This window comes from Taudactylus pleione, unplaced genomic scaffold (assembly GCF_031769625.1).
Source record: "Taudactylus pleione unplaced genomic scaffold, aTauple2 ptg000053l, whole genome shotgun sequence".
NCBI lineage: Eukaryota > Metazoa > Chordata > Amphibia > Anura > Myobatrachidae > Taudactylus > Taudactylus pleione.
The window spans coordinates 3,289,658-3,316,319 of NW_028284455.1; the positions used below are offsets into that span (position 1 = coordinate 3,289,658).

Below are 26,662 nucleotides of genomic sequence, written 5' to 3' on the forward strand. Positions count from 1 at the left end.
CTAGCCAACCTGTGGCTCTCCAGCTGTTGTGAAACTACAAGTCCCAGCATGCTTTACCAGCTGATCAGTGGGAGGGTATACTGGGACTTGTAGTTGCACAACAGCTGGATAGACACAGGTTTACCAGGCCTTAGGACCTGATTCAGACCCGCTCGCAAGATGCGATCACTCGCTTGCAGAAATGGGCCGGATATGTAAATTAAGCGCTCGCACTGCGTCGCGTAAGGATGCCCACTGTGTGTTAGCAAGCTACGGCAAAGTGTGCTCGCAAGTGTCTGAAGATGCCCCCTTGCCACTCGCAACACACGTAATCTCCGGGAAATGTATGATTAATCGGAACCATCGTGAGCCTTCGGAGCTGCTCGCAGCCCTTGGGGTTGCCTTAACCTTCCGCAAGCACAGCGATCAGTGCAGGCTGAAATTCATGCAGGTGACATGTACAATGACGCTACTTTGCTAATTATGCACGCCCTTTAAAAGCCATTTTGGCGGGCAGACACGCCTGTGTTCGCAACACCACTCCCCCATTCACATGCACCTTCCCCTGTCACCACCCACAAATGGCACTATCTGTCACTCCAAGCAGCGACCTGATAGTGGCTTACGAGCTACCAAAAGCAGATCACAACGAATGGCTTGCGCACACGCACTGCGAATTATATGCATGCGCAGATGGGGGAAAATCCCTCAGAGCGAACAATCGTCCCTTAGCAAGCGGGTCTGAATCAGTTCCTTAGTGTCTATGTTATTGTGTAAAATGTGTGTAGGTTAAGGTGTGCTTCCACCATGATAAATAAAATAAAACAAATCCTGTTCTTCCCATTCTTTGTCTTCCCACTAACACTTTATGACTTTAATATACCTTTTAAATCCAATATGCCAAAGTGTTCCATTATATAGACCAATATGTTGAGTTTGATCTATGCCCACTTGCATGCCATTAAATCTGTAAATTTGCATTGCACATTCCCACAAAACAGGCCGCATGAATAGGTAGATTGGATGGGATAGGGAAGAGGAGGTCTAATGTATGCTGAAGGGTGCGTTTGTGTAATTGTGAGCAGATGCAAGCCAGCATAAAGATACATATACACCTGTCAAAAGCATTATCAATTGTAGTTGCTAGATCAAATATATGTTAACAATGATATGGTGGTCAACAACACTAGCTAACCACTTTTGATTGGCTATTTGAGGATTGACCTATAAAGCTGATAGGTGCTTTCTTCGTTGCTCCTGTATATATTTTATCTGATTTTATACGTGTATTTTAGCCAGAAGGAAAGTTGTACCTGCTGTATTCTAAAGGTTTTTTTTGTGTAACCTAATATCAAGTGCTTATTTCACTACCAAACTAATGTTTAAAGAAATAATTGTAAGTGTATCTGATATATGTCTGGTGTAAACCTGGCACAAAGACTATTGGTGCAGAGCTGCATGCAACCTGTAATTTGTCCAACTTTGAATATTCATACTTTTTTTTCCTAAATGCATTTTATGCCAGTGTGTTTTGATGCAAAACCATTCTGCCCCATCCACAGGGCATGATTCTATAAGGAACGGAATTGCAAAGCTGCACGCAAGCAGCTTTGCAATTGCGATCATTTGCAGATATGGTAATGCACAGGAGGCATCACGCCTCTGGCGCATTACTTAACCAAGCTGCGTTGTCTAACGCAGCATTGGTTAATCTGCGTACCATCGGCCGGCTGCGGAGACCCATGGATTAGGGGAAGAGGCAGTTTAGGGGAAGAGGACGGGAAATCTCCATCAGCCAATGGAGATCCTGGCTTCTTCCCTCCCCCGCAACGGCGATGACGCACCTCTGTTTCATGAAACAAAGGGCATCGCCGCTCCCTCCCCACCAACAACTGGCCGCAGACTGTTAATCATGGACAATCTGCTGCCAGTTTGCGTGTGGCCTCGCAGACCCATTCTGCACATGCGCAGAATGGGTCTGGCGCATGCACAGATTCCCAAACATCAGGAATCTGCGTTCAACTTGTAGTACATTCAGTTGAATGGAATCTAGAGTAATATTGCAAAGATGTGGTTTTTTTGTATCACCTGTGAGTAACCTTATGTCTATTGGTTTATATCCCTGATGAGAATATTTTTTTCTTGAATCAATTTATATTTATTTATTCAAAAGATTGCATTGTTTATATAAAATAACTAATATCTTATAAATACATGGACAACTTTAATTCTATTCTAGCCTATGATTATTTTGGGAGATCCACATTACTACTACAGCAAAATAGTACTTTGTGTGTGTTGAAGACCTGAATAAACTAAGACCTCTCAGATACTTGTCTTAAAAAAAAAAAACGATCTGTAAAATATTTAAAAAAAAAATTGTACGGTATTTAAGACGTTCTAAATACATTTAAGACTATCTCAAAACCTACCACTAGATGGCAATAAGGTGCCATCAGCAAATGACATCTACTTTGTGTTTCTCTCCACATGTATCACCCATTATTGCAACAAATATTTTACTAAGATGTATTTAGCAGCTGTTAGTGTGACAACTAAGGAAAAGGTTTGATACAATATGTGAAACGTTGCTACTTATCTGCATTTTTTCCTTCAGAAACAAACGTTTATGTGAGTGCACTTTTACGTCTGAATATTAATAAAAAATAATATTACTAATAATATACTAATTTTAACAGTAATCCATATATAGAAAGTGGGACCTTTCATGTATTGATTGGCATTGAAGTCTAGAGCCTAGTTTACCCGAGTCTAGCCATAGTTATTGATAAGTAGCTTTGCATGTTCTGCCTCAAACTCTTTAATCTGATTAATTCTGTTTTCTCAATAAAATAAACTTAAACAAGGGGAAGGAGTTGCACAGAAATGTCAGGTATGATTTTAGATTAGCTGCAATCTGGTGTTTCAGAAGACACTCTGACCTCTTAATCGACGTTTCCTCCTGTTTGCAAATATATAAATTATTATTATTATTATTATTATTATTATTATTATTATTATTATTATAATACCGTGACTACTGCCTGCTCTTGTATTATCACAGCAAATGACCTGCTTTATATAAATGTAGGAGTGTATCATATGCAGATAGTGATAAACTACTAGGTAGCTGTGTCAAAATTTAAACGTTCTTGTTGCAATTTTTAATTAGCATCCTCTCTGCAATTAAGGCCGATCAGATAACACTACAGGCCATGGCTGTATAGTGCTGAGGGGGATTTCTGTTAGTCGCTGTATAACGTTATATGTAGCATTATGTTATTAAAATTCCAGGGAATCCAGTATTCAGGGAGACCAGTCCATTATGTCCTTAACAATTAAGAAAACTCAGTCTGGGCAAATTTAGCACACAAACCCGTCTTATCTGCAGCTTAAACATTGACTCAGTGTAGACACTTTAAGTAATATTTAGTAAAGTCTATCTTCCCAGGGAATAGCTCCAGGCTACAGATGGGAACAGTTGCTTATATTTTAACTTTAAAGCTAAGCTATACCCACACCCACTGTAAGCAAATCACCATAGCAGTACTTCCCAGACTGAAAGCTTCATTTACTTATCATAGTCAGTCTGAGATAAGATTATTCGCTGTCTGTTGCTGACTTTGTGGCATCGCTGATGAGACCTATAAGCCAAAAATACACTTATTTTTGTTGTTTTACCATTATATCACTATAGCAAAACCAACACTGTCTGTGTTATAGCAAAAAGAAAAAGTCATTACAGTGAAAGTTAGTCATGATGTTTTTTTATGTATTCCAATACTGCTAAAATATTTGTGTATCACTGTTGCAATAGGAGTGTAACTTTTCCAAATGTATTTTTATTAGTTTAGTTGAAAGCACTAAATACACATGACATCATAAAGTGTCTTTGAAAAATAACTTGATTTACAGCAATTAAAAAGCAAATATTTACATAAAAAATAAATACTAAGAAAGCAAATGCCACAAAAAATAAATAGGTAGATATTTGTGTTACAAATAAGTCTGTAAGTGTCATATAATAATCTTTGGAGTGGAGCGGATGGTGACTGAGTGACTAGTAGTGTAGTGAGGAGAGATTTAGATACTAACCCCTTATTGAGCAGTGAAGCATCCTGCCACCACAGATGACGGATGTCATTAGCAGGAAGGCTGCCTTGTCTGATCCTGAATGACAGGCTAATAAGGGTCCCAGGGGCAGTCAAACACATATCCTCCTATCCATTATTCTTAAAGCGTGGCCAGACCGTCAGGGAATACACATCAGCAACGTATAAAACTATGCGGAAAGCTCAGCACTCCTGTCCCATCCCCAGGTCCCCACCAGTTTATTTAACGCTCAGGGTCTAAGCAGGGGACTTTTTTTTTCCTTCTAAAGAAATCCTGCTTCATAATGGCTGTGCAATTGGTTCAATTAGGGAGAAAGGAGCAGAGGGGAGAATTTTTGTCATGAAATTGAGTTGCAAAGGGAAACTCTGCAAATTGGGGGATTACGTTGTGAGCGGACCACCTGTAGAGCATGGCCATTCTACATCCCAGGCTTTGCTGCCTGCAGCCTGGCTAACAATGTGGCCTAGGATTTCTCTTCCCCTCTCTCCTTTCTCCCTTCTGGTGTCCACTGACTGTTACAAGGTCTACAAATATATTAAATAATAGGTAGGTGTGGAGGGGGGTGGGGGGATCCCAAGTCTTTAATCGAAGATCCTTTAAGGCACTGCGGTGGTCAATTTGTGTTCAGAATTAGGGACAAGGAGCTGGGAAACTAGACTATAGATCGTGTATGGAGGACAGGGAAGATCAAAGCTTCAGAGGCTGAAAAGACTGAGTTCCCCACAGACTAACCCCATTCACTTGGCCTCTGTATAAGGGAGACCCATGTACTGAGCAACTAAATAGGCAGGTAAAATGTTCAGTCTCCTCCAAAGCATTCTGCCACTAATTCAACAGCACACATTCTACATGGCTTTAGGCTTGACAGACACACAATGCAGTCTCTGCTAACAAAAGCAGCACGTTTTAAATACACAAGTTAAGTATAAAAGGTTACTATGATGTTAACCCATTAAACAAGCCCAGCAAATGGACCAATTTGACGTTCTGGAATTGGAGGTATACTATAAACTAATATTCATTTATACTGGACTGCAGAAGAGTGTGATTGTAAAATGTAACAGTTTACCACTGGTGTCATGTCAGTTCACTCATTCAGAAAACACTCCACAAAAAGCTGAATTTAGTCACATTAGGTACTAACGTGTAGAGAGTAACAGAAATAAATAATTAAAGTGGGAAAAAAAAAGTAAACTAGAACTCTAAGTAACATTTATAAAAAATAGTTTATTGACAAAATAGAATAATCAATTATTTTGTTCTTTATGAAGAAGCCTCTAAACTTTATACAATTATTTACACAACGTTATAGCTTTGTATATGTACAAATTTTACACATATTACACTTGACACAATTATTCATATAAATACATCCTGTAGTGTAAGAAACCCGTATTTACTTGGGGTGTTTTTTTTTCTTTTTCTTAAGACTTGGTTTAAGGCATTTGCTTGGCTAATGAGCACTTTCCATTCCCCCTCCTCGTTGTCAGGTGACCCTGGGGTCCCACAATTGTACCAGAGGGTGGCATTGCAGACACATTGGCACTGTTAGGGTCGCCATAGCCATCCCAGGAGAGAATGGTTAAGGACTTGCACACCAACAAAACACAAATAGTAATTGAGGTTGCCCCAGACATGATACATGGCAGCAGCAGTTATTGCCTCTTTAAGTATTTTTTAATGCAACCCAGGGACTATCCTATGCCCCTGGCCAGTCACATCATTGTCCAGTAATGCTCCATGCATATAAATGGGAGATAAATCAGGGAGGCTTCAATACCAGGTACATTGTTCTGACCAGTCATTCAAGTCCCTACTAATGGATACCATTAAGAGTTCATTATCATGCTAATAGCAAGACACTAAGGAAAGAAGGGTTAGGCTTTCAGGTCTCAGGTCCCTTCCCCCCTCTCCCCTTAGACCTGAGATAAGGGCATTTGCTTTGGATAGGACATAGAGCTGGCAGTGCCAGACCTCCATGTCAGCCCAGTGCTGACATCACTGTACATGGAGCCACCAGTTGCTTTGCTGCCCCAGCAGCAGCGGGTGCAGAACGCCCTCCAAGACTCCAGGGTCTTCCCCGACCAGATCCACACCCCAGAGGTGATGCCCACCACCAGGCACATGAAGTACTTGAGCATGAAGACTGCATAGTCTGGCCGACGGGGCTGGGCCAGCTCTGGGGGGCATGAATGGCAGTTGTGCGCCATCTCCCAGCCCTGGCGGTTGTGCTGCTCGTAGAAGAAACATGCCACCACGATGGTGGCGGGCACCGTGTACAGGACGCTGAAGACGCCGATGCGGATCATGAGCTTCTCCAGCTTGTCGGTCTTGGTACCCCCCTGCTTGATGACGCTGCGGATCCGGAACAGGGAGACGAAGCCGGCCAGCAGGAACATACTGCCGATGAAGAGGTAGATGACCAGGGGCGCCAGCACGAAGCCCCGCAGGTTGTCCAGGTTCTGGTTGCCCACGTAGCAGATGCCGGCCACCGGGTCCCCGTCCACCGAGCTGAGCGCCAGCACCGCGATGGACTTGATGCTGGGCACCAGCCAGGCCGCCAAGTGGAAGTACTGCGAGTAGCCGGCGATGGCCTCGTTGCCCCACTTCATGCCGGCGGCCAGGAACCAGGTGAGGGAGAGGATGACCCACCAGATGGAGCTGGCCATGCCGAAGAAGTAGATGAGCAGGAAGACCAGGGTGCAAAGGGCCGGCCCGGTGGTCTCGTAGTGGATGTGCTCCAGCTCGTGTTCCCGGCTGCAGGCCACCTTCTCATGGCCGGCGATCAGCCGCAGCAGGTACCCGGCGGAGACCAGCAGGTAGCAGGCGGACAGGAAGATGATGGGCCGCTCCGGGTACCTGAAGCGCTCCATGTCTATCAGGAAGGTGGAGACGGTGGCGAAAGTGGAGGCGAAGCAGAGCACCGACCACAGCCCGATCCAGAAGCTGGTGAAGGTCCTCTCCTCCGGGGAGAAGTGCGGGCTGTGGCACGGCATGGCGCAGTTGGGGATCTGCCCGGTCCTCACCCGGTTGTAGAGCGGGTGCCTCTCGCTGGACACCGGCACCATGGGCGCCCTGCACTGGCAGCCCGGCTGGCAGCCGCCCGGGGCTCGAGGCTTGGGGGGCTCTCCGTGCGGCTTCACCTTGTGCGGGGGAGTGGGCGCCTTGGGCGGCCGCTGCGGGGGCTCGGGCAGGCTGGGCGCCGCCGTGGTCAGCTCGGTGCGATTGTAGTCCATGCACAGCGTGTCCGGGTTCCCCTGCTCCGGCAGCCGGTCACAGCGCATCCGATCCGGCCAGGCGAAGCCATACTGGCGCATAAGGGGAGCGCAGCCAGACCGGGCACGCTCACACACGCTGCGGCAGGGGGGCAGCGGCTTCTTGTAGTCCTCCAGGCAGATGGGGGTGTACATGCTGCATAGGAAGAACTTCAGGTCCGGGGAGCAGTGGATCTCCACCAGCGGCCAGAACTGGTGCACCTCCAGTCCGGCCTCGTCCTGCGTGTCGTGGTTGAACTGGTTGGGCATGTAGGTGTAGTTGTAGCCGATGCCTTTGCACAGGGGCACAGTGATCTCCTGGCAGCTCAGGTCCTTTGCAGCAGCGCCCTGTGCTCCGGGCACCGGGATCATCATCATTAGCAGCAGCAGGTACCGCTCCATAGCGCACAGTCTGTGTAGTAATAAATCGCTGATATCTCCGCTGTCACAGTCCGGGCACAGGGCTCATCTCCCCTCCTCACCTCCCTGCCACTCACAGCTCACTAGGGGCATGAGCTCCGGCACCTCCAGTCAGTGCAGCAGCCGGCAAAGTTCTGCAACACAGCAGGGAAAGTACAACAGGCTCCTCCAGGCTGCAAAGGGGTTGTAAATCCAAAGTGACAGCTCCCCCTGAGCAATGCACCGAGATACAGCTGCTGCTGGTAATGGTAGTGTACCTGGTGCTGCACCTTACTCTGCGCTCACTCTCCCAGCCTTACTACTAGTGCACAGAAAGTGCTGAACTGAGCATTTATACCGGGAGATGCCAGAGCCAGCCCCTGACCGGTCCTCTCATCCCCCCGGAGGGAGGTGGGGCCGCTGCCTCTAGCAATGTAAAGGTGGTCTCAGCGTGTGTATTAGCAGAGCATTGTTATGCAAGCGGGGACACACATCACTGGGCGCTGCTGTGATGGATTTCATCATAAAAGACACACACATTAATTACATGGGATGTATTTACAGAAAGTAAAGTAATACAAGTAACAGATTGTTGGAACACTGCAACAGTGGCACTTGTCAATACACATTCACCACCATAAAATTACAGCACATGTTATTTGTAAACTAATCTCAATGTAGCCGTAATATACTTAGATCTTACATGATATTTACAGAGCCAACTCTGCAATTTATTAATTGAGTGGAAGGAAATATCTCTCCTGGATATATATAATCACACACACGCACACACATTTTTTTTCCCATAAGATAAGTTTTAGTTATTGAGTGTATTGTTTTCTAAATAGTATATATATATATATATATATATATATATATACACATAGTTGTTTTTCTATAGCTCCACCACCAGTAGCTACACCCACAGTCCCTGAACCTATTTTTCCAGAAAAATATATATATACACAAATCTATCTATCTATCCATCTGTCTGTCTGTCTATTCTATTATTTTTGCAGCACAGGACATGATTACATGATTAGCAATGCTGGTGTAGAAGACACCATTCTAGTTATATGACAGACTGACGGTGAAAAGGTAAACGGAGTATGATTTTCAAGCCATGTTCTTCAGTATAATGGAAGTGTTTTCTGTTTACTAGTATCACCAGATTGCTCTGTCACTGCAAGAATGTTTCTGCTTCTTCTCTCCTGAAGTATGTATAGCACAATACGTGTTTATTTATGACCAATGAGACTGTAGACAGATAGTCTAGGAGCTCAGGAAATTGATACACTGAGTGGTATGTTAAGAAGTTGCAGAACATGCAATTGATAAAAACACAAAAGCAACAAGAAAACAACAAGAAACAAAAATCAACCGCCTAACTGTTTTGCACTATTGCTAATCTATTTATTAAAAAAATAATTATGTTCTTATTAGAAAGGCAAAGCTAATAGCATGTAAAGGCAGGAGTGCAGTACATAAAAAGAAATCTATTTTAGTACATTGCTATAATAAACTGCCGGTGGCTAGCAGTGTGTAATCTGAAATACTTAGCTACATGTGTTGGTGACAGAATGACAAAGATGTTGAAACGTTCACCCACGTTTCAGCGGGCTCTTCAAATAAGTTTTATTAATATATGCACAGTCCTATATCATGTTGACTCTTATACTTTATTTTATCATATATAGCAAAGAAATAGTAGTGTACTTCATGCTGTATTATATGAATAGTAGAAGTTGCTGGGGAGTTGTGTGCCTACATAGAAGCTTGAGGTTGTAGGTTGTGTGCTTTAAACAGGTCATATAAATCCAAGATGACTTATTTTATCTCTAAAAAGTAATAACTCACAGTAAGGAGTGCATTGTTCCTTTAAATATAAATACATAGTTTTCCCTAATGAACACCGTAAGTGAGAACATCAGAAGTCACCAATTTTAAACTATGGGGTCAATCCTATTCCACGCACTGTACTCGCTAGTGCGAGTCATCGCGATAATGGCCGTACTTGACGGCAGCCCAGATTTGCCAAAAAGTGCTCGCAGCCCCATAGGGCTCAGAGCAAGATTTAAATTCGGGCTTGGAGCGGGCCACGATTGGTGCGAGGTGCTGGTCCGTTGCCAGCATTTTAACGCTGTTGCAACGGCAACTTGCACCCTTTGCATGGAATAGGATTGACCCCAATGACTTCAGAATATCCAGATTATAAACTATGGCATCAGAGTTGATCGATTAGACATCAGAACTCAATGTTTGTGGATATATTATATAGGGCAGCTTATGTACATATTAGGAACATCTGTGCATTACATGATCATTATTTGTATATAAAGCATCACCCTTTTCCACAGAATGTATCACAGTGTAATTATAAACAGTTTCCACATAGGTCATTACAGTCATTAAGAAAGGTGATCTAATCATATGTAAATGAGTAGCAGATAAGGTGTTGTATACAGAGCATAGTGTTCCTCATTATTGGTACATGGACTAGATTGCTGCCAATACACTATGTACACATCAGTCTTTAAAAGCCACATGTGCAGTGTATTGCATAATTACATTTAATCTAATACACAGAAATCTGTAGAATTGTAACATAATATATTGTTTGCTTCTGGAAAATATATATTTAGTATGTATTTTTATTCTCTTCAAATAGTCCCCTGAAGAAGGGGGCAGAGACAAGATTTATGTGGTTACAGAAAACAGCTGGAAATGTAACCAAATCCCTGAATTGCTTACAATACGCCACAAGTCTTTCAAAACTTGGGCCTATGAAAATAACACCCTCGCAGGAAGTAATATTGTGAGTTAAAAAAAAAAAAGTTTCACGGAAGACGATCACTGCAGCCCAGGGAATGTTCCACAAGTCTGGTTTACTAAAACGTTATGATGATAACTTCTACGGAAGTAAGGGGACACAAATTGTATACTGTGATTAAATGGTAGATTGGCATTCATTAAAAAAAATAAGATTAGTTTATTTTATTTTTAAATTAGTATATGTTTGCTAATGGCAGACCTTGCCCAAGGCAAAAATCCTGCCAGATAACGGTTAATGGCATTTCTGGTCTAATCATCAAAGTAATCATTAAACTAATCAATCAATCATTGACAGGTAAGCTTAGAATCAGTGATAAATGAATCTGTCCCATGGACAAGGTCAGATTTTGTTTGCTTTGAATGCTGTCAATACATTACAAGATAATCAATCACATAAAATATTAACCGTGTACATTGTGTGAGTGTAGATATTGAATGTTTTTTTAACTAATGAATGAAAGTTATCATAACTTTGCATATTCCATACATTATACAACAAAAACTCTTCCTAAATCTTTCTCTACTTGTATGCTTCATTTTTTTTGTTATTATTAATTGGAGAGTTCACTTTTGTAAAATTAGGATTATAAAGAGTATTAGCATTAAATATCCATAATGGTCTGTAAGTGGGAATGCCTCTTGTTTGATTTCTTATAGGAACAGAGGGCCTGATTCAGCAAGGATCGCTGATGCGATTGTGTACGAAGATGGCCAATTGTTGCATATGCCATATGCATTGCAGTGCATGTGCGCAAATGCTTCACTGCGATTGCACTGCGATCACGGAGACCACGCAGTGCAATCGCAGACAGTGACAGTCAGAGAGCGTTTGGGGGTGGTGACGAGGGGGTGGTCCGTGAAATGCAGGCATGCATAAATTAGCCACTACGACAGCATACGCAGCTTGAGTACTCACTGTGTTCAGGAAGGTTAGCAATTTATAATACCCCTTTTACACCAGAGCTAAAACCCGGGTTATTGCAGGGTTAACCCAGGTAGCTCCTTGGTGTAAAAGGGGAAAGGGTTGGATTACCAGGTCGAGTGACCCGGCAATCCAACCCAGGTAACTAGCAGGGTTTAACACGGGAATAACCTGTGAAAATCTGCTGTATAAATGGTGCGATCCGGGTCACAGTGACCTGGATCATGCCGCATGCCTGCCGATTGGCCGGCTTCAGTGGAGCTTGGAGATGATGTCATCTCCAAGATTCCACTTCAATGCCGGAAAAGCCGGGTCTATGCAGACCCGGCTCCGGCGTGAACGGCGCCGTCTCGGGAAAATCCTGGGTTGGCGCCGGCTAAATGCCGGGTCTGATCCGGATTGGAACCCTGTTCCAACCTCCAGGTCAGACCTGGAATTTAGGTGTAAAAGCAGTATAAGTAAGGTCTGACCTGCAGTAATTGTACGAGTGGCTTCGATTGTACTCGATGTTACCGATGTTTTTGCTGGATTGCAAGGTATTGCGGATGTAATAGAGGGGATGTGGGCGTCTGCATGTTGTCTGTGCGAGTGCCTTGCGATTGCAAACATTAGCATACTTTAGCAGCAGACCTGCGTTTGCGATTGCAGCCGCAATCACATCAGCCATCCGTGCTGTATCAGGCCTAGTGTGTTGTAGAAACAAAGGTGACTATTGTTCACCAATAGTTTTATTCCACTCGTGCTGTTTATCTTCTCCTTAGGTTAAATAGAGCTGAGACACAGAGGATTACTGTTTAATAAAAGGATTTTTTTTTTTAATTATATCAATTTATTTTATTTTTATGATTGTTTGAGCCACAGTCAGCACTTTAGCAATCAGGTAACTGCAAAAAGTGATATAACCTTTTACAGCCAATCAGCTTCTGTCATTTTCTACTAGAGTTTATGAATTGAAAGCATACATTTATTTAGTTGTTATAGAAACTTTTTTTTCACACCTGTCTTGTGTACACTGGTTCTCCATATTTTATATAGGAATTATATTTCCATTTACCCAAAGATTTGACTTTCTAAAAACTCCATTATTAGTGTATATGCTATTAGGCTGGTTTAACCTCACTCCTGGATCACAAGGACCCATAGATCATAAATGTAATATGCCAATAAAATTAATGGATATTTGACTCATGCAGAGGTAGAACTACAGGTCGTAGCCTGTCCATTGGCATGCAGTGACATGTACTATGTCCCATTTCAATGACTGTCACAGCTCTATGGGTTTGGATAGAACATACTGGGATTTGTGGTTCAAAAACAGCTGACAAGACAGAGAGGCTCAAGAATCAAGTGCAAGAGAGTCTGAATTTTTAATCTTGAAAGATGGTTATCCTTATTATTATTATTATTATTATTATTATTATTATTTATTATTATTATTATTGTTACACTTCATTTATATAGCACCAAGATATTGCACAGTGCTGGTTAGCAATTTATTATGGTGAATATGATCATTTAAAAGTCAACTTAGATTTAAAATTTCTCTTTTAGTATTGTACTTTAATATATTGTGGCTTGCAATGCTTACAATCCCAATACATGTTAGTAGTAATCATCTTTTCCTTCCTTGATTAAACAGAAAACACATCATTGATAATGTGTTCCATTAATTGCTTACACTACCTTAAATGTTTCCAGCACAGGCGGGTAAACAGGGAGCTTGGCAGTTCCATTCACGCTTGTTAGGACATCCCAGGGGTCTGTCTTACCATAAGAATGGACTGTTTACTTTTTAATTGATGTGCTGATGTTTCATTTAGCGCTTGTATGGCACCCATGCTGGGGATGTAATTACTGTAATCTCAGGAACAAGTATTTTCGAATCATGTAGGGTGGCAGCACTTTCCTCCCCCTTATGTAAAACCTTAAAGATTTATCCAGTTCTGCAGCTCAGCAAACTATTGGGAAGCAAAACCCCCCACTGCAATTCTTCAACTCTGAGGAGGGTCACACAGAATGGGGGAGAAATGACAAGTAAGTAGGTGACCCATTGTGTTTGCCTGGCATTGTCTGCTTTGTATTAGTTAGTTTACATGGCCTTTTCCTTATACTGACATGATTGGGAGAAAAACAATCATTAGCTGTGCTAATTATGTGCTACAACTAATCATTTTTATAAGTGAAATATAATCACCTTAATTTGCATCAGGTGTAGATGGAGTGTTTCTTCCTTTGTTTGCACGTACAGTATCAGATCTGGGAGGTGGTGAGGATATTAGCTGTCATAATAAACACACCAGGTTAATAGATAGACAGAACCGTGCATTCTGGGAGTAGGAGAATTGTTGCACATTACTTATTTCCTCTTATTTGACAAGTTTATTTTAATTGGAAAGCGCATAGTAGTTCAGTTTCCTGTTCCTTCCTGAGATTTGCACACAGTAATGCTGTTCCCTTCTTATGGCTTTTAAATGAACCATGTCAGCGATTCTGCTACTGCCGGGCTTAGACTACAGCTCCTATTGTAATTTCACTGTACTTATTGGGAGTGGTAGTCCAGTACACTCCCAGTAATGATTGGATGGTCAGAGCTCATACAGGATGTATATCTTTCATGTTTTACAGTATGGTCTAAGGCCTGATTCAGAGTTGGAGGGTATTGCACAGACGCACACAGGCAGCTGGTCATTATCATCCATGTAAACTGCTAATACTGCAGAAGGCATCTGAAGAGAAGAGACGCCTCCTGTCAGAATCTGGGATCACCATCATGACCGCATTGGCAAGATGAGTAAGATTTAGCTTATGCAGGCTGGCTGGTTCTTAGCTGATTTGCGAGGCCAGAAAGTCTGCATCCATGGCCTCAGATCCTGGGCTCAGCATTCCCAGAAAATGGGGGCGACACTCCTCCATTTCTGGGAACGCAGGATGTCCCCGCCCCTGCATGGCCCCCAAATGCTTCTGCCTGTCAATCAGGCAGAGGCTTGGGGGAACTGTGTGCGAGATCGCAGAACCCTTTCTGCACATGCACAGAACGGGTCCTGTACAAGCACAGACTCCCAAACATCGCAGATGTGCGCTAATAATCGGGTTAGTGTACATCTCTGAACCAGACCCTAAGTCAGTATGCTACAACCATGTAAGGTGGAAGGTGGAAGTAGGGATTGATAATTAAACGGTTCATATTGTTCGCTGTTTTTCCATTCGCAGCCCTCATCATTAGAATTGACACCTACACCCACCCCATGCTGGGTGCAAAAAGATCTGCATGAAACAGGCATCCCAGCTCCATCCACATGCCTCAAACAAGCATTGAAGTCTGGCTACATGCCCACATCACTTCTACAAAATGCATCTGCATCAAGTGTTGACACAATAACCGCCCAATTGTCATCCAGAAATAACCGTTTCACAGATAGAGCGTTCCAGCTACACATGGAGATAACAATCCGCTCTCATATCCTCTGTGCAGGTGCGTATGCATGGTGCAGTCCATGTGCAAGCTGCTTCTTGTGACACATGCACAGTCTGTTGATAATCGTGAGAAGTATCCGCTTTTGGACTTGCATCTGACCTGGGGCGTTTTAAGAGAGGAGGGGGCCCACGTGCAGACTCAGTGCGGGCCCCTCCTCTCTCTAGCGGTGCAGCAGTCGGTGGGAGCAGCAGTAGATTCTGGCTTAGTGCCAGAATCTACTGCGCATGCGCGGGTCTGCAGGAAAATGGCACCTGCGCCGGTTTCCCGGGGACAGCAGTAATGCGCATGTGCGAGTCACCGGGAAAATGTCCGCCGCAATTTTTCCAGTGACTTTTATAGGCTCTGCAGCACCAGTCTGGACAGGTAAGTATAAAGACTAAATGGGTTCAGTGGGGGCCCCCCTGGACCCAGGGGCCCGTGTGCACCGCACACCCTGCAGCCATTATAGATACGCCCCTGCATCTGACTCAGAATCCGGACCTCTTTCTCTAAAATACAGTAAAGTCACATCATACTCATCCTGCTCAAATCATGCCCACATACTTCTCACATTCACATCATATTCTGCTCTCATTTCTGTATTTCTTGCTGTAGCGCCGGGAAATTATCAATCAGGTGACCATATCTCATTGCCTATATTGATTGGAAATCAGACCACATATTAATATTCCTAATGTATCGATATTCTATGTCATCCCCAGGTGGGAGACAGATGAAAGTAGGCCCAGGGGCCGTGCAGTAGACTCTGGCATGTGCGCAAGTCTCCAGTAACATGGCACCTTTGCCATGGTCCCCGACACTTCTCTACTGTGCAAGCGGAAATCTCTGAGAAAATGGCCATCGCACCATTTAGCCAGTGAATTGTGCTGCTGCTGTAGTGCCAACATGGGACTCCGGAGAGGTAAGTATTAAACATTAGTGTAGCATAGGGGTGGGCAATAAGCGGCCCCCCAGATGTTGTAGAACTAAACATCCCAGCATGCCCTGCAACAGTTTTGCTATTTGGTCATGCTAAAACTGTTGCAAGGCATACTGGGATTTATAGTTCAACAACAGCTGGAGTGCCACTTATTGTCTACCCCTGGTGTAGGGTGTGCGGTGTGGGGCACTGCACACCCTGCACCCATTATAAATACACCAGTGGATACACAACAGTTTATCATTGACTCTTGCTTATATAGTTTGATAATATAATTGTTCAACTCTTAGGGGCCTATTCATCATCAATAAATGGCCCCGTAACCATGCGGAAATGCCAGTTTCCGCATATTTTAGTTACCGGGCTATTCTTCATCAGGGGTCCGATAGCAAACTCCGAAAACTGAAAGTTTTCGAATTTGTTCACGAGAACAGACGGTGCCTGCTCTCTTCGCCCCTCTCCTTCCTGTGGGGATGCAAAGAGGGATCCACCGTCTTCTCACGGACTCCCCGGCAGCTGTGCGCATGCGTGACTTCAGGGAGGAGGTAAGTAATGCAGCTTCTGTAGCTGCGATACTAACCGATATTAACTTTGCAGAGCAGCTATCCCTGCACCGGAGCAATGACCATACGGCCTCCGATGATGAATAGGCCCCTTAATATTCTAAAAATAAAAAGTAATTATGTTAAAACTCCTTTAAAATATAATTTTGAAAAAGAGAAAGCAGGAATGCGCTACCTTAAAAATATGCAAGTCTTATAACAAGAAATGTGTATATTTATTGAACAAAGTTTAAAATCAACATTAAACGTATATATCAAAAAGTGCAAATACATTTAAGTATTAACGTTAACTACTAATATACGCCTATCAGGCATAGGGGGCCCATTTATCAAAGTGCATTTGAGGTAAATTCCCCGAAAACACCTGTTTTCGGGGGTTTACCTCAAATACTTAGTATCCCCCGAATGTATGAAGGAGGGACCGCAGCAGGTATCTCCGATACCTGCTGCGATCCCTCCATTGCCGCCGGCAGCCGCCTCCCCCATAGGTTTCTATGGGGGATGCGATGCTGCCAAATGTATCAATATCAGGAATGCGAAGCCTTCCCGATATTGGCCCCAGCAGCTAACGCTATCTAAAGATAGCCTTAGCCGCTGTTTCCTATGGGCACTTACCGCATATCAGCCGGCGGAGGGATCTGCCAGATCCCTCCGCCGGCAATGGGCGCCGCTCATGTGCAGTCCGCGGGACTGCGCATGCGCAGAAGCCCCGACTGCCCTCCGGAGACATCGCAGGGACGGGCTCTTTTCGGAGCCCGTCTCCCTGCATGTCCCGGATAATACATCCGGCAGATAGGATCGCATTTTGCAATGCGATCAGGGGCGGTACTGCATGCCCTGATCCCATTGCAAAATGCGATCATTAATAAATGGGCCCCATAGTATTAAAGCCACTGACAGGTAAAGTGAATAACAATGGGACATGTCAAGAGTTGAGATTTATTAGGGAGCAAAGTTCTTGAGGTTATTTAGGTTAATTTGTTGTAAGCAGGAGAAATGGCCAGTTTCCGATTTCCCCTGCTCCGGCAGCCGGTCACAGCGCAAACGATTCGGCCAGGCGAAGCCGTACTGGCGCATAAGAGGAGCGCAGCCAGCCCGGGCACGCTTACACACTCTCCGGCAGGGGGGCAGCGGCTTCTTGTAGTCCTCCAGGCAGATGGGGGTGTACATGCTGCATAGGAAGAACTTCAGGTCCGGGGAGCAGTTGATCTCCACCAGCGGCCAGAACTGGTTAATCTCCAGGCCGGCCTCGTCCTGCGTGTCGTGGTTGAACTTGTTGGGCATGTAGGTGTAGTTGTAGCCGATGCCCTTGCACAGGGGCACAGTGATCTCCTGGCAACTCAGGTCATTGGCAGCAGCGCCCTGTGCTCCGGGCACAGGGATCATCATCATTAGCAGCAGCAGGTACCGCTCCATAGCGCACAGCTCTCTGTGTAGTAATAAATCGCTGATATCTCACAGTCCGGGCACTCACAGCTCACCAGGGGCCCCAGCTACGTCAGTCAGTGCAGCAGCCGGCAAAGTTCTGCAACACAACAGGGAAAGTACAACAGGCTCCTACAGGCTACAAATGGGTTGCAAATCCAAGGTGACAGCTCCCCCTGAGCAATGCACCGAGATACAGCTGCTGCTGCTGGTTGTGGTGCTAGTGTACCTGGTGCTGCGCCTTACTCTGCGACCACTCTCCCAGCCTCACTACTAGTGCACAGACACTGAGCATTTATACCGGGAGATGCCAGAGCCAGCCCCTGACCGGTCCTCTCATCCCCCCGGAGGGAGGTGGGGCCGCTGCCTCTAGCAATGTAAAGGTGGTCTCAGCGTGTGTATTAGCAGAGCATTGTTATGCAAGCGGGGACACACCACTGCTGTGATGGATTTCATCATGAAAGACACACACATTAATTACCTCTAATGTATATATACACACATTACCTATCTATCTATCTATCTATCTATCTATCTATCTATCTATCTATCTATCTATCTATCTATCTATCTATCTATCTATCTTATCATGTTCTCTAGTATAATGGAAGCGTTTTCTGTTTGCTAGCAGCACCAGATTGCTCTGTCACTGCAAGAATGTTTCTGCTTCTTCTCTCCTGAAGTATGTATAGCACAATATGTGTTTATTTATGACCAATGAGACTGTAGACAGATAGTCTAGGACAGTGGTTCCCAAATTTTTTTGAATTATGGCTCCCTAGAGTATCAGCATTGTTTTCACGGCACCTCTAAGGTTAAGTTTGTTATTGAGAAGTTCCTACCTATATGTCTGTTATTACCCAGTTTTGTTCTATTAATGTTTACAATTGTAAAGCGCAACGGAATATGCTGCACTATATCAGAAACTGTTAATAAATAAAATAAATAAAGTTCAGAAAACATGTAGTAATGTGAAGTAACTTGCGCTTACCTGTCATCCTTAGGTTCAGTTATGTGATGATGGACAGGTTTGCGCATCTGTTTGTGCACATATTTACACTACATTGTTCACAAATAATTTGATTTGGTGCTGGACCACCAACCTGAGGTACCCCTGCAGATGTCCCAAGGCACCCCAGGGTGCCACGGCGCACAGTTTGGGAACCACTGGTCTAGGAGCTCAGGAAATTGATACATTGACTGGTATGTTAAGTTGCAGAACATGCAACTGAAGAAAGGCATAACTCACAGGTTCTCATACTCGGTCCTCAGGCCCCCCAAACAGTGCATGTTTTCCATGTCTCCTAACAGGATCACAAGTATAATAATTACTGCACCTGTGGGTCTTTTAAAATGTATCAGTGAGTAATGAGTACCCATGTGCACCTGCTGGTGGTGACTTGGAAAACGTGAACTGTGTGGGGTCCTGAGAACTGGGTTTGAGAACCACTGGCATAGCTAATAGCATGTAAAGGCAGGAGTGTAGTACACAAAAAAGAAATCTATTTTAGTACATTGCTATAATAAACTCCCAGTGGCTATCAATGTGTACTCTCAAATACTTGTGTTGGTGACAGAATTACGTTGTCGAAACGGTTGTCCACTTTTCAACGGACTCTTCAAATAGTTTTTTTTTTTTTTAAATGCACAGTCCTGCATCATGTTGACTCTTATACCCCTTTTACACCAGAGCAAAAACTTGTGTTTTTGCTGGGTCTACCCGGGTCGCAGCTCAGTGTGAAAGGGTCCCTGAAAAATAACCTGGGTCAAGTGACCTGGCAATCCAACCCAAGTAGATATCAGGGTCGGACCCAGGATGGACCTGGGTTATGGTGCAGTGTAAACGGTGCAACCCGGGTTATCTGACCTGGGTCATGCCTAAAATGAGCTGACTGTTGGTTGTGGAGCAGTCACCTCCCACTTTTTATGACCTCACAAGTTTAGAAGGGCAGACCCAAGTTTAGTGTGAATGGGATGGACCTGAAAATAACCGAGCTTGATGGTGCTGTGTAAATGGTGTCTGACCTGGTTTGGAACCATGTCTCAAAACCCAGGTCGGACCCGGGTTTTGGTGGAAAAGAGGTATTAAGGTGGGTACACACCTGAAGGATATATCTGCAGATAGAGTGATATGCAGATATATCTTTAGATGATAGTCGTTCATACACACTGAACGGCCATCGTCTATTCGGCAGCCGCGGGTCCCGCTGGCAGGGAGGAGGGTCGGGACCGCCCCCTTCTCCGCGGCTGCTTCCTGTGTGTGTTCGGGCGGTCTGCAGACCACCCGTACACAAACAGATATGTTTGCAGACATATCTGTCCATCGGCTGTGCAGCACAGCCAATGCGATATGTCTGTGAACGACGTGGTTCGCAGACATATCGTCTGTACACACTGGCTGACGGCCAGCAGATATATTGGCCGATCAATTGATCGGCCAATATATCGGCCAGTCATGGCTGGCCCACCCGTTATGCCAGCTACACAAGTGCGTAGGGCGCCAGCGGGCAGAGGGCGCCATGAAGCTGCAGTTCTGCTCCCGGCACGGCCACAGACACTGAAGTGGTGAGAGAGATGATGAACCCTGGGTTCATCTCTCCACTGTATGTAGGAAAGCTAAGGGGTGGTCCGGATGTGCACCGGACCACCCATTAGCCAGAACGCAGATACACGAATATAACTACTTAATGTCCGCCCGGTCAGGAATAGATTTACTGACCGGGAGGACTAATGGCTTCTTTTTAACTCAGCAGCTCCAACTCCTCTGGCTGCGCAACGTGATGAGGAGCTGCACAGTGACGCTCCTCCTAGGACGCCCACATGTAATTTACAGTAGAAGTCAAGGTGAGCAATGATCACTCACCTGTCAGGCTGCCTGTCACTGTCTTAGATCCTGGAGGACGTTGGGGGAGGGGGAAAGAAGAATTGGGGGGGTTTATATAAAGTGTTTGGTTTAATATATATGTTTGGTTTAATATATAAATACTATATAAAGTGTGTGGTTTAATTACTTAATTATAAGATTAATATACATATATATATATATATATATATATTAAACTCCCAAATGTGTAGTGTATATATATATATATATATATATATATATATATACAGTATATATATATATATATATATATATATATATATACATGAAACTCCCATTAGCTTTTTTTTCCAATAAATATGTTAATGTCTGGTCTTTAAAAAGAAATACTAACGTGTGTGTGTGTATATGTATATATGTATATATATATATATATATATATATATAGAGCAAAAAAATGGAGCACTCACCAGAATTTTTGAAGATGAAAAAAACGATTTATTCCATATACATCATACCTCAGGTTTCTAGCTTGAGAGACAGTCTCGACGTTTCGGTCCTTATAGAACCTTCCTCAAGAGGCACAACCACACATATATTGCATCAGAGCAAACGGCCCACCCAGAAGCCAACCTCACACTGACCATGTGTAGCAGGCCCCTATAAATACCCTAAATGGGCGCCAAAATACATCACCCAATAGCAGCACATGTGAGCAAAGCATCCCAGCGTAAACACTCACCTGATGGTGTTAAACGTGAGTACAGCTTGCACCTGTAGTGTCATGATATCCAGAATGCACATCCGGTGGATAGAAATCCACACCAACACGCGGTGCAGGCCAGCCGCAGTAGAAGGACAACATCCGGCCACGCACAGTGCATATCCGGAAGGCACACAACACCACATGATGCGCGCCCTCCACGTGGTCGGCGGTCACAGCTGTCTAAGAAGACACAACATCCGGCCAAATGTATTACACATCCAGATGGCACACGCAACCACATGGTGTGTGCCATCCATCCGGTCTGGGATATCAACATCCGGTCCAGGCACCATCAGCGCACTGCCCGGAAGGTAGCCATGGTAACCAGAAAACAAATACCTTACTGCATAACAGCTTAAATATAAAAAAAAGAACACATGGATACAAAAAATAGACATATGCTGTCACTAGAGTACTGATGGGGACCCGCTATGTATGGAAGCATAGAATACACAAATATATCACTAAAAACAATTAACAAAAAATAGAGCATTCTAAATAAAACCAAAAAAGGCAACAGCCATTAAAGTACACAAACATAAAGAAATATATATGAATAAATAGAACAAAAAACTCTAAATGGTATATTGGTCAAAAAAATAAAAAATAAAAATACATAGAAAAATTAACAAAGAAAAACATTCAATGGATTACATTCATTTAATCCATGCGGTGCTACTGTATTTAGACGAAAAATCCATCTTGCCTCAAGTTTTTCAAAAGTAGTAACCGATCACTGCCTCGTATGGGAGGAGGGACCCAGTCAATAATGCGACAACGTAGAGATGACACTTGGTGCCCGTTAAGCAAAAAATGTTGGGCCACTAGCTTGTCAGAATTCCCAGTGGACAGTGCTTGTCTAATGGTACTTCTGTGGTTGGCCATCCTCTCACGGAACTTACACGAAGTCATGCCCACATAAGCAAGCCCACATGGGCACGTAAGTAAGTATATCACGAAATCCAATAGGCAATGCAACTTATAATGAATAGAATGTGGTTACAGAAAACAGCTGGAAATGTAACCAAATCCCTGAGTTTCTTACAATACACCACAAGTCTTTCAAAACTTGGGCCTATGAAAATAACACCCTCGCAGGAAGTAATATTGTGAGTTAAAAAAAAAATAAGATGAAGAAAAAAAAAGTTTCACGCAAATCGATTATGTAATGTTCCACAAGTCTGGACTACTAAAACATTATGATGATAGGTGCTACGGAAGTAAGGGGACACACACTGTATACTATGATTGAATGGTGGATTGGCATTCATTAAAAAAATTAAAAGATTGGTTTATTTTATTTTTAAATTAGTATATGTTTGCTAATGGCAGACCTTGCCCAAAGCAAAAATCCTGCTAGATAATGGTTAATGGCATTTCTGGTCTAATCACCAAATTAATCATTAAACTAATCAATCAATCATTGACAGGTAAGCTTAGAATCAGTGATAAATTAGTCTGTCCCATACAAGGTCAGATTTCGTTTGCTTTGAATGCTGTCAATATGTTACAAGAAAATCAATCACAGAAAATATTGACTGTACATTGTGTGAGTGTAGATATTGAATGTTTTTTTTAACTAATGAATTAAAGTTATTATAACTTTGCATATTCCTTAAAATTATACAACAGAAAACCTTTCCAAAATTTTCTTCACTTTTATGCTTATTGTTTTTTTATTATTAATTGGAGAATTCACTTTTGTAAAATTAAAATTATAAAGAGTATTAAATATCCCTAATGGTCTGTAATGGCCGGCGTTTCAAATCCCGACAGCGGCATCCCGGCAGCAGTGAAAATCCCGATCGTCGAGAGGTAAGTATTGACTAACCTATTCTCCCCCCTAACCCTCCCTTAGGGGTGCCTAACCCTAACCTCCCCCCCAAGTGCCTAACCCTAATCCCCCCTCTAAGTGCCTAAACCTAACCCTCCCTTCCCCGCCGCCTAAACCTAAGTCCCCCGGAGGGATGCCTAAACCTTACCTCCCCCGGGGGTGCTTAACCCTAACCCTCCCATCCCCTAGCCTAACCTTAAACTCCCGGGGGGTGTCTAACCCCAAGTACCCTCCCGGGAACCCTAAACCTAACCCTCCCCCCCCCGCGGCTGTCCACACTGGGTGCCCGGCTCTCCTTTCGATCAGTTAACTTGGGTGTTGGGCTCCCGGCGTAGGTAAAATGAAAGTCGTCAGGATTTCAACGCCTGTCATTTAGCCCTTGCCGGGATTAGACAGTCGGGAAGCCGGCGGTCAGGATTCCGTCCATCGGCTTCCCGACTGCTTCCCCTGTAATACCCCTTTTCCACTGCTGCAATAACCCAGGTTATTGCTGGGTCTTCCCGGGTAGCTGCTCAGTGGAAAAGGGTCCCTGAAAAATAACCCACGTAAAGTGACCTGGGAATCCAACCCAGGTAGCTACCAGGGTTGGACCCGGGATGGACCTGGGTAATGGTGCAGTGTAATACCCCTTTCAGACATAAGACCCGGGAAATACACGGGTACTTTCCCAGTCTATCAACCCTAGAAATTCCCAGGTCTTAGTCTCAGACCCCCACTCACACTACACCAAAACTCGGGAAATTCCATTGTCGGATATGTTCGCACTGAACCCAGGTCTGCCCAGGAATTTGGTGTGGATTTATTGGGGACATTTTTTTATTGAAAACCAATACATTTTTAAATTACAATATAAGAAAATTATCAATATAGCCTTTAAAAAGTTTTGGTGTATATACAAAGACAAAATTTTCACATAAAAGATTAAACATAAAATAATATACTGTGTATATGAAGATACAGGTGCCAGTAAATGCAACAATCCCCCCTCAGTATAAATGTATGTGCTAATTTAGCATAAATACACATATGTGAATAAGGTGTTGTTATTTATTAATTAATAGAAACTTCTCTCCCTTTATGTATGAGGGTGTCAGCTCAAACAGTGTTGTAAGCAAGGAATATGTGCTGTGAATGGTATGAAGATAGGTGTACTGTATAGAGTTATAAAGTGCCAATCAAATAAAGTGCATCTCTAATATATTATAATATAATAGATAATATATAAATAAATAGAAGTAAATGAATAGTAGTAGATCAAGATGTACAAAAAGTTAAATATACAGTATATTTAATCTAATCTAGACAATAGGGTAAAAACATAAAGCGGCATATAATCCATGTAAGCAAGGGGGGTTGGTTAAAGGATGGGTGACATGGGGAGTATGGGTATATGGTAGTCACAGTGGGATGGTAAAAAATACAGACATAAAACAGGAATTCATAAAGATAAAATTTCATGCATAGAGGTGTAAAAAAGGCTCAATCGAATAAAAAGCAATGCTTTAGAATTTTTCACAGTCCTATTTTATTAGACAATGTATAAAAGGGTTTCTCTTATCTGATTAGAGAGTCAGCATAAGTTCCATGAGGCAAGAGGGAGCACTTCCGAACGCGTTTCATCTGTCAGACTGGGAAGTGCTCCCTCTTGCCTCATGGAACTAATGCTGACTATCTAATCAGATAAGAGAAACCCTTTTATACATTGTCTAATACAATAGGAATCTAAAAAATTCTAAAGCATTGCTTTTTAATCGATTGAGCCTTTTTTACACCTCTATGCATGAAATTTTATCTTTATGAATTCCTGTTTTATGTCTGTATTTTTTACCATCCCACTGTGACTACCATATACCCATACTCCCCATGTCACCCATCTTTAACCACTCCCCCTTGCTTATATGTATTATATGCAACTTTATGTTTTTACTCTATTGTCCAGATTAAATATATATTTTACTTTTTGTACATCTTGATCTACTACTATTCATTTACGTCTATTTATTTATTTATTATATTATAATATATTATAGATGCACTTTAATTGATTGCCTCTTTATAACTAATACGTGGATACATACCACAATATGCTCTAATTTCTACCTTGTACCTAGTTGTGTGCATTCACATTTGAAACTAGATAGTCGCTCTATACAGTACACCTATCTTCATAAAATAATATACACTTATATTAATTTGCTCCCCAGTCATGTGGTCTTGATGCCTGCAGTTGATGTCATCTGCAGGTGCACGGAACAGCCAATGAGAAAGTTCTCTTAAAATCCAGGTCTAAAAACCTGGGTTGGATGCATTCACACTAGAGGCTACCTGGGTTACATCTGGGAAAAACCCCTGTACAGAGCAGGGTCATGGACCCAGGACTTCCACCCGTGTCGTTTCTGTTCACATATAGCAAAAATCTGGGTTGATGCACGTTCACGTCTAAAAACCTGGGTTTTTGCTGTATGTCTGAAAGGGGTATTATTTGATTTCTTATAGGAACAGAGTCTTGAAGAAACAAAGTTGACTATAGTACACCAATAGTTTTATTCCACTCGTGTTGTTTAGTTTTATTCCATTCGTGTCGTTTATCTTCTCTTTAGGTTAGATAGAGCTGCGACACAGAGGATTACTGTTTAATAAAAGCATTTATTTTAAATTATATCATTTTTTTTAATTATTGTTTGATTCACATTCAACACATTATTTTACATGTCTAACATTGGCAATCGGTAACTGCAAAAATTGCTATAACCTTTTGCAGCCAATCAGCGTCTGTCACTTTCTACTAGAGTTTGGCTGTTATAGGTTATGGAACCTTCTTTGCACACCTGTCTTGTGTACACTGGTTCCTCATATTTTATATAGGAATTATCTTTCCATTTACCAAAATAATTGAATTTCTAACAACTCCATTATTAGTGTATTTGGTATTAGGTTGGTTTAACCTCACTCCTGGATCACAAGGACCCATAGATCATAAATGTAATAGGCCAATAAAAATCATTGATATTTGACTCATGCAGAGGTAGAACTACAGGTCGTAGCCTGTCCATTGGCATGCAGTGACATGTCCCATTTCAATGCGCGTCACAGCTTCTACTGGTTTGGGTAGAACATACTGGGATTTATGGTTCAAAAACAGCTGACAAGACAGAGAGGCTCAAGAATCAAGTGCAAGAGAGTCTGAATTTTTAATCTTGAAAGATGGTTAGCCTTATTATTATTATTATTATTATTATTATTATTATTATTACACTTCATGTATATAGCACCAAGATATTGCACAGTGCTGGGTAGCAATTTATTATGAATATGATCATTTAAAAGTCAACTTAGGTTTAAAATTTCTCTTTGAGT

The 26,662-nt window shown here is 42.9% G+C and overlaps 1 protein-coding gene across 1 annotated transcript; it reads right to left on the reverse strand.

Moving 5' to 3' along the window:
• Positions 1-5,299: 5,299 nt before the first annotated feature.
• On the reverse strand, positions 5,300-8,059 carry FZD8 (frizzled class receptor 8). The gene has a single exon (XM_088462709.1). It carries the CDS (start codon positions 7,746-7,748, stop codon positions 6,009-6,011), a length of 1,740 nt encoding a protein of 579 aa, XP_088318835.1. The 5' UTR covers positions 7,749-8,059; the 3' UTR covers positions 5,300-6,008.
• Between the last annotated feature and the right edge of the window lie 18,603 nt (positions 8,060-26,662).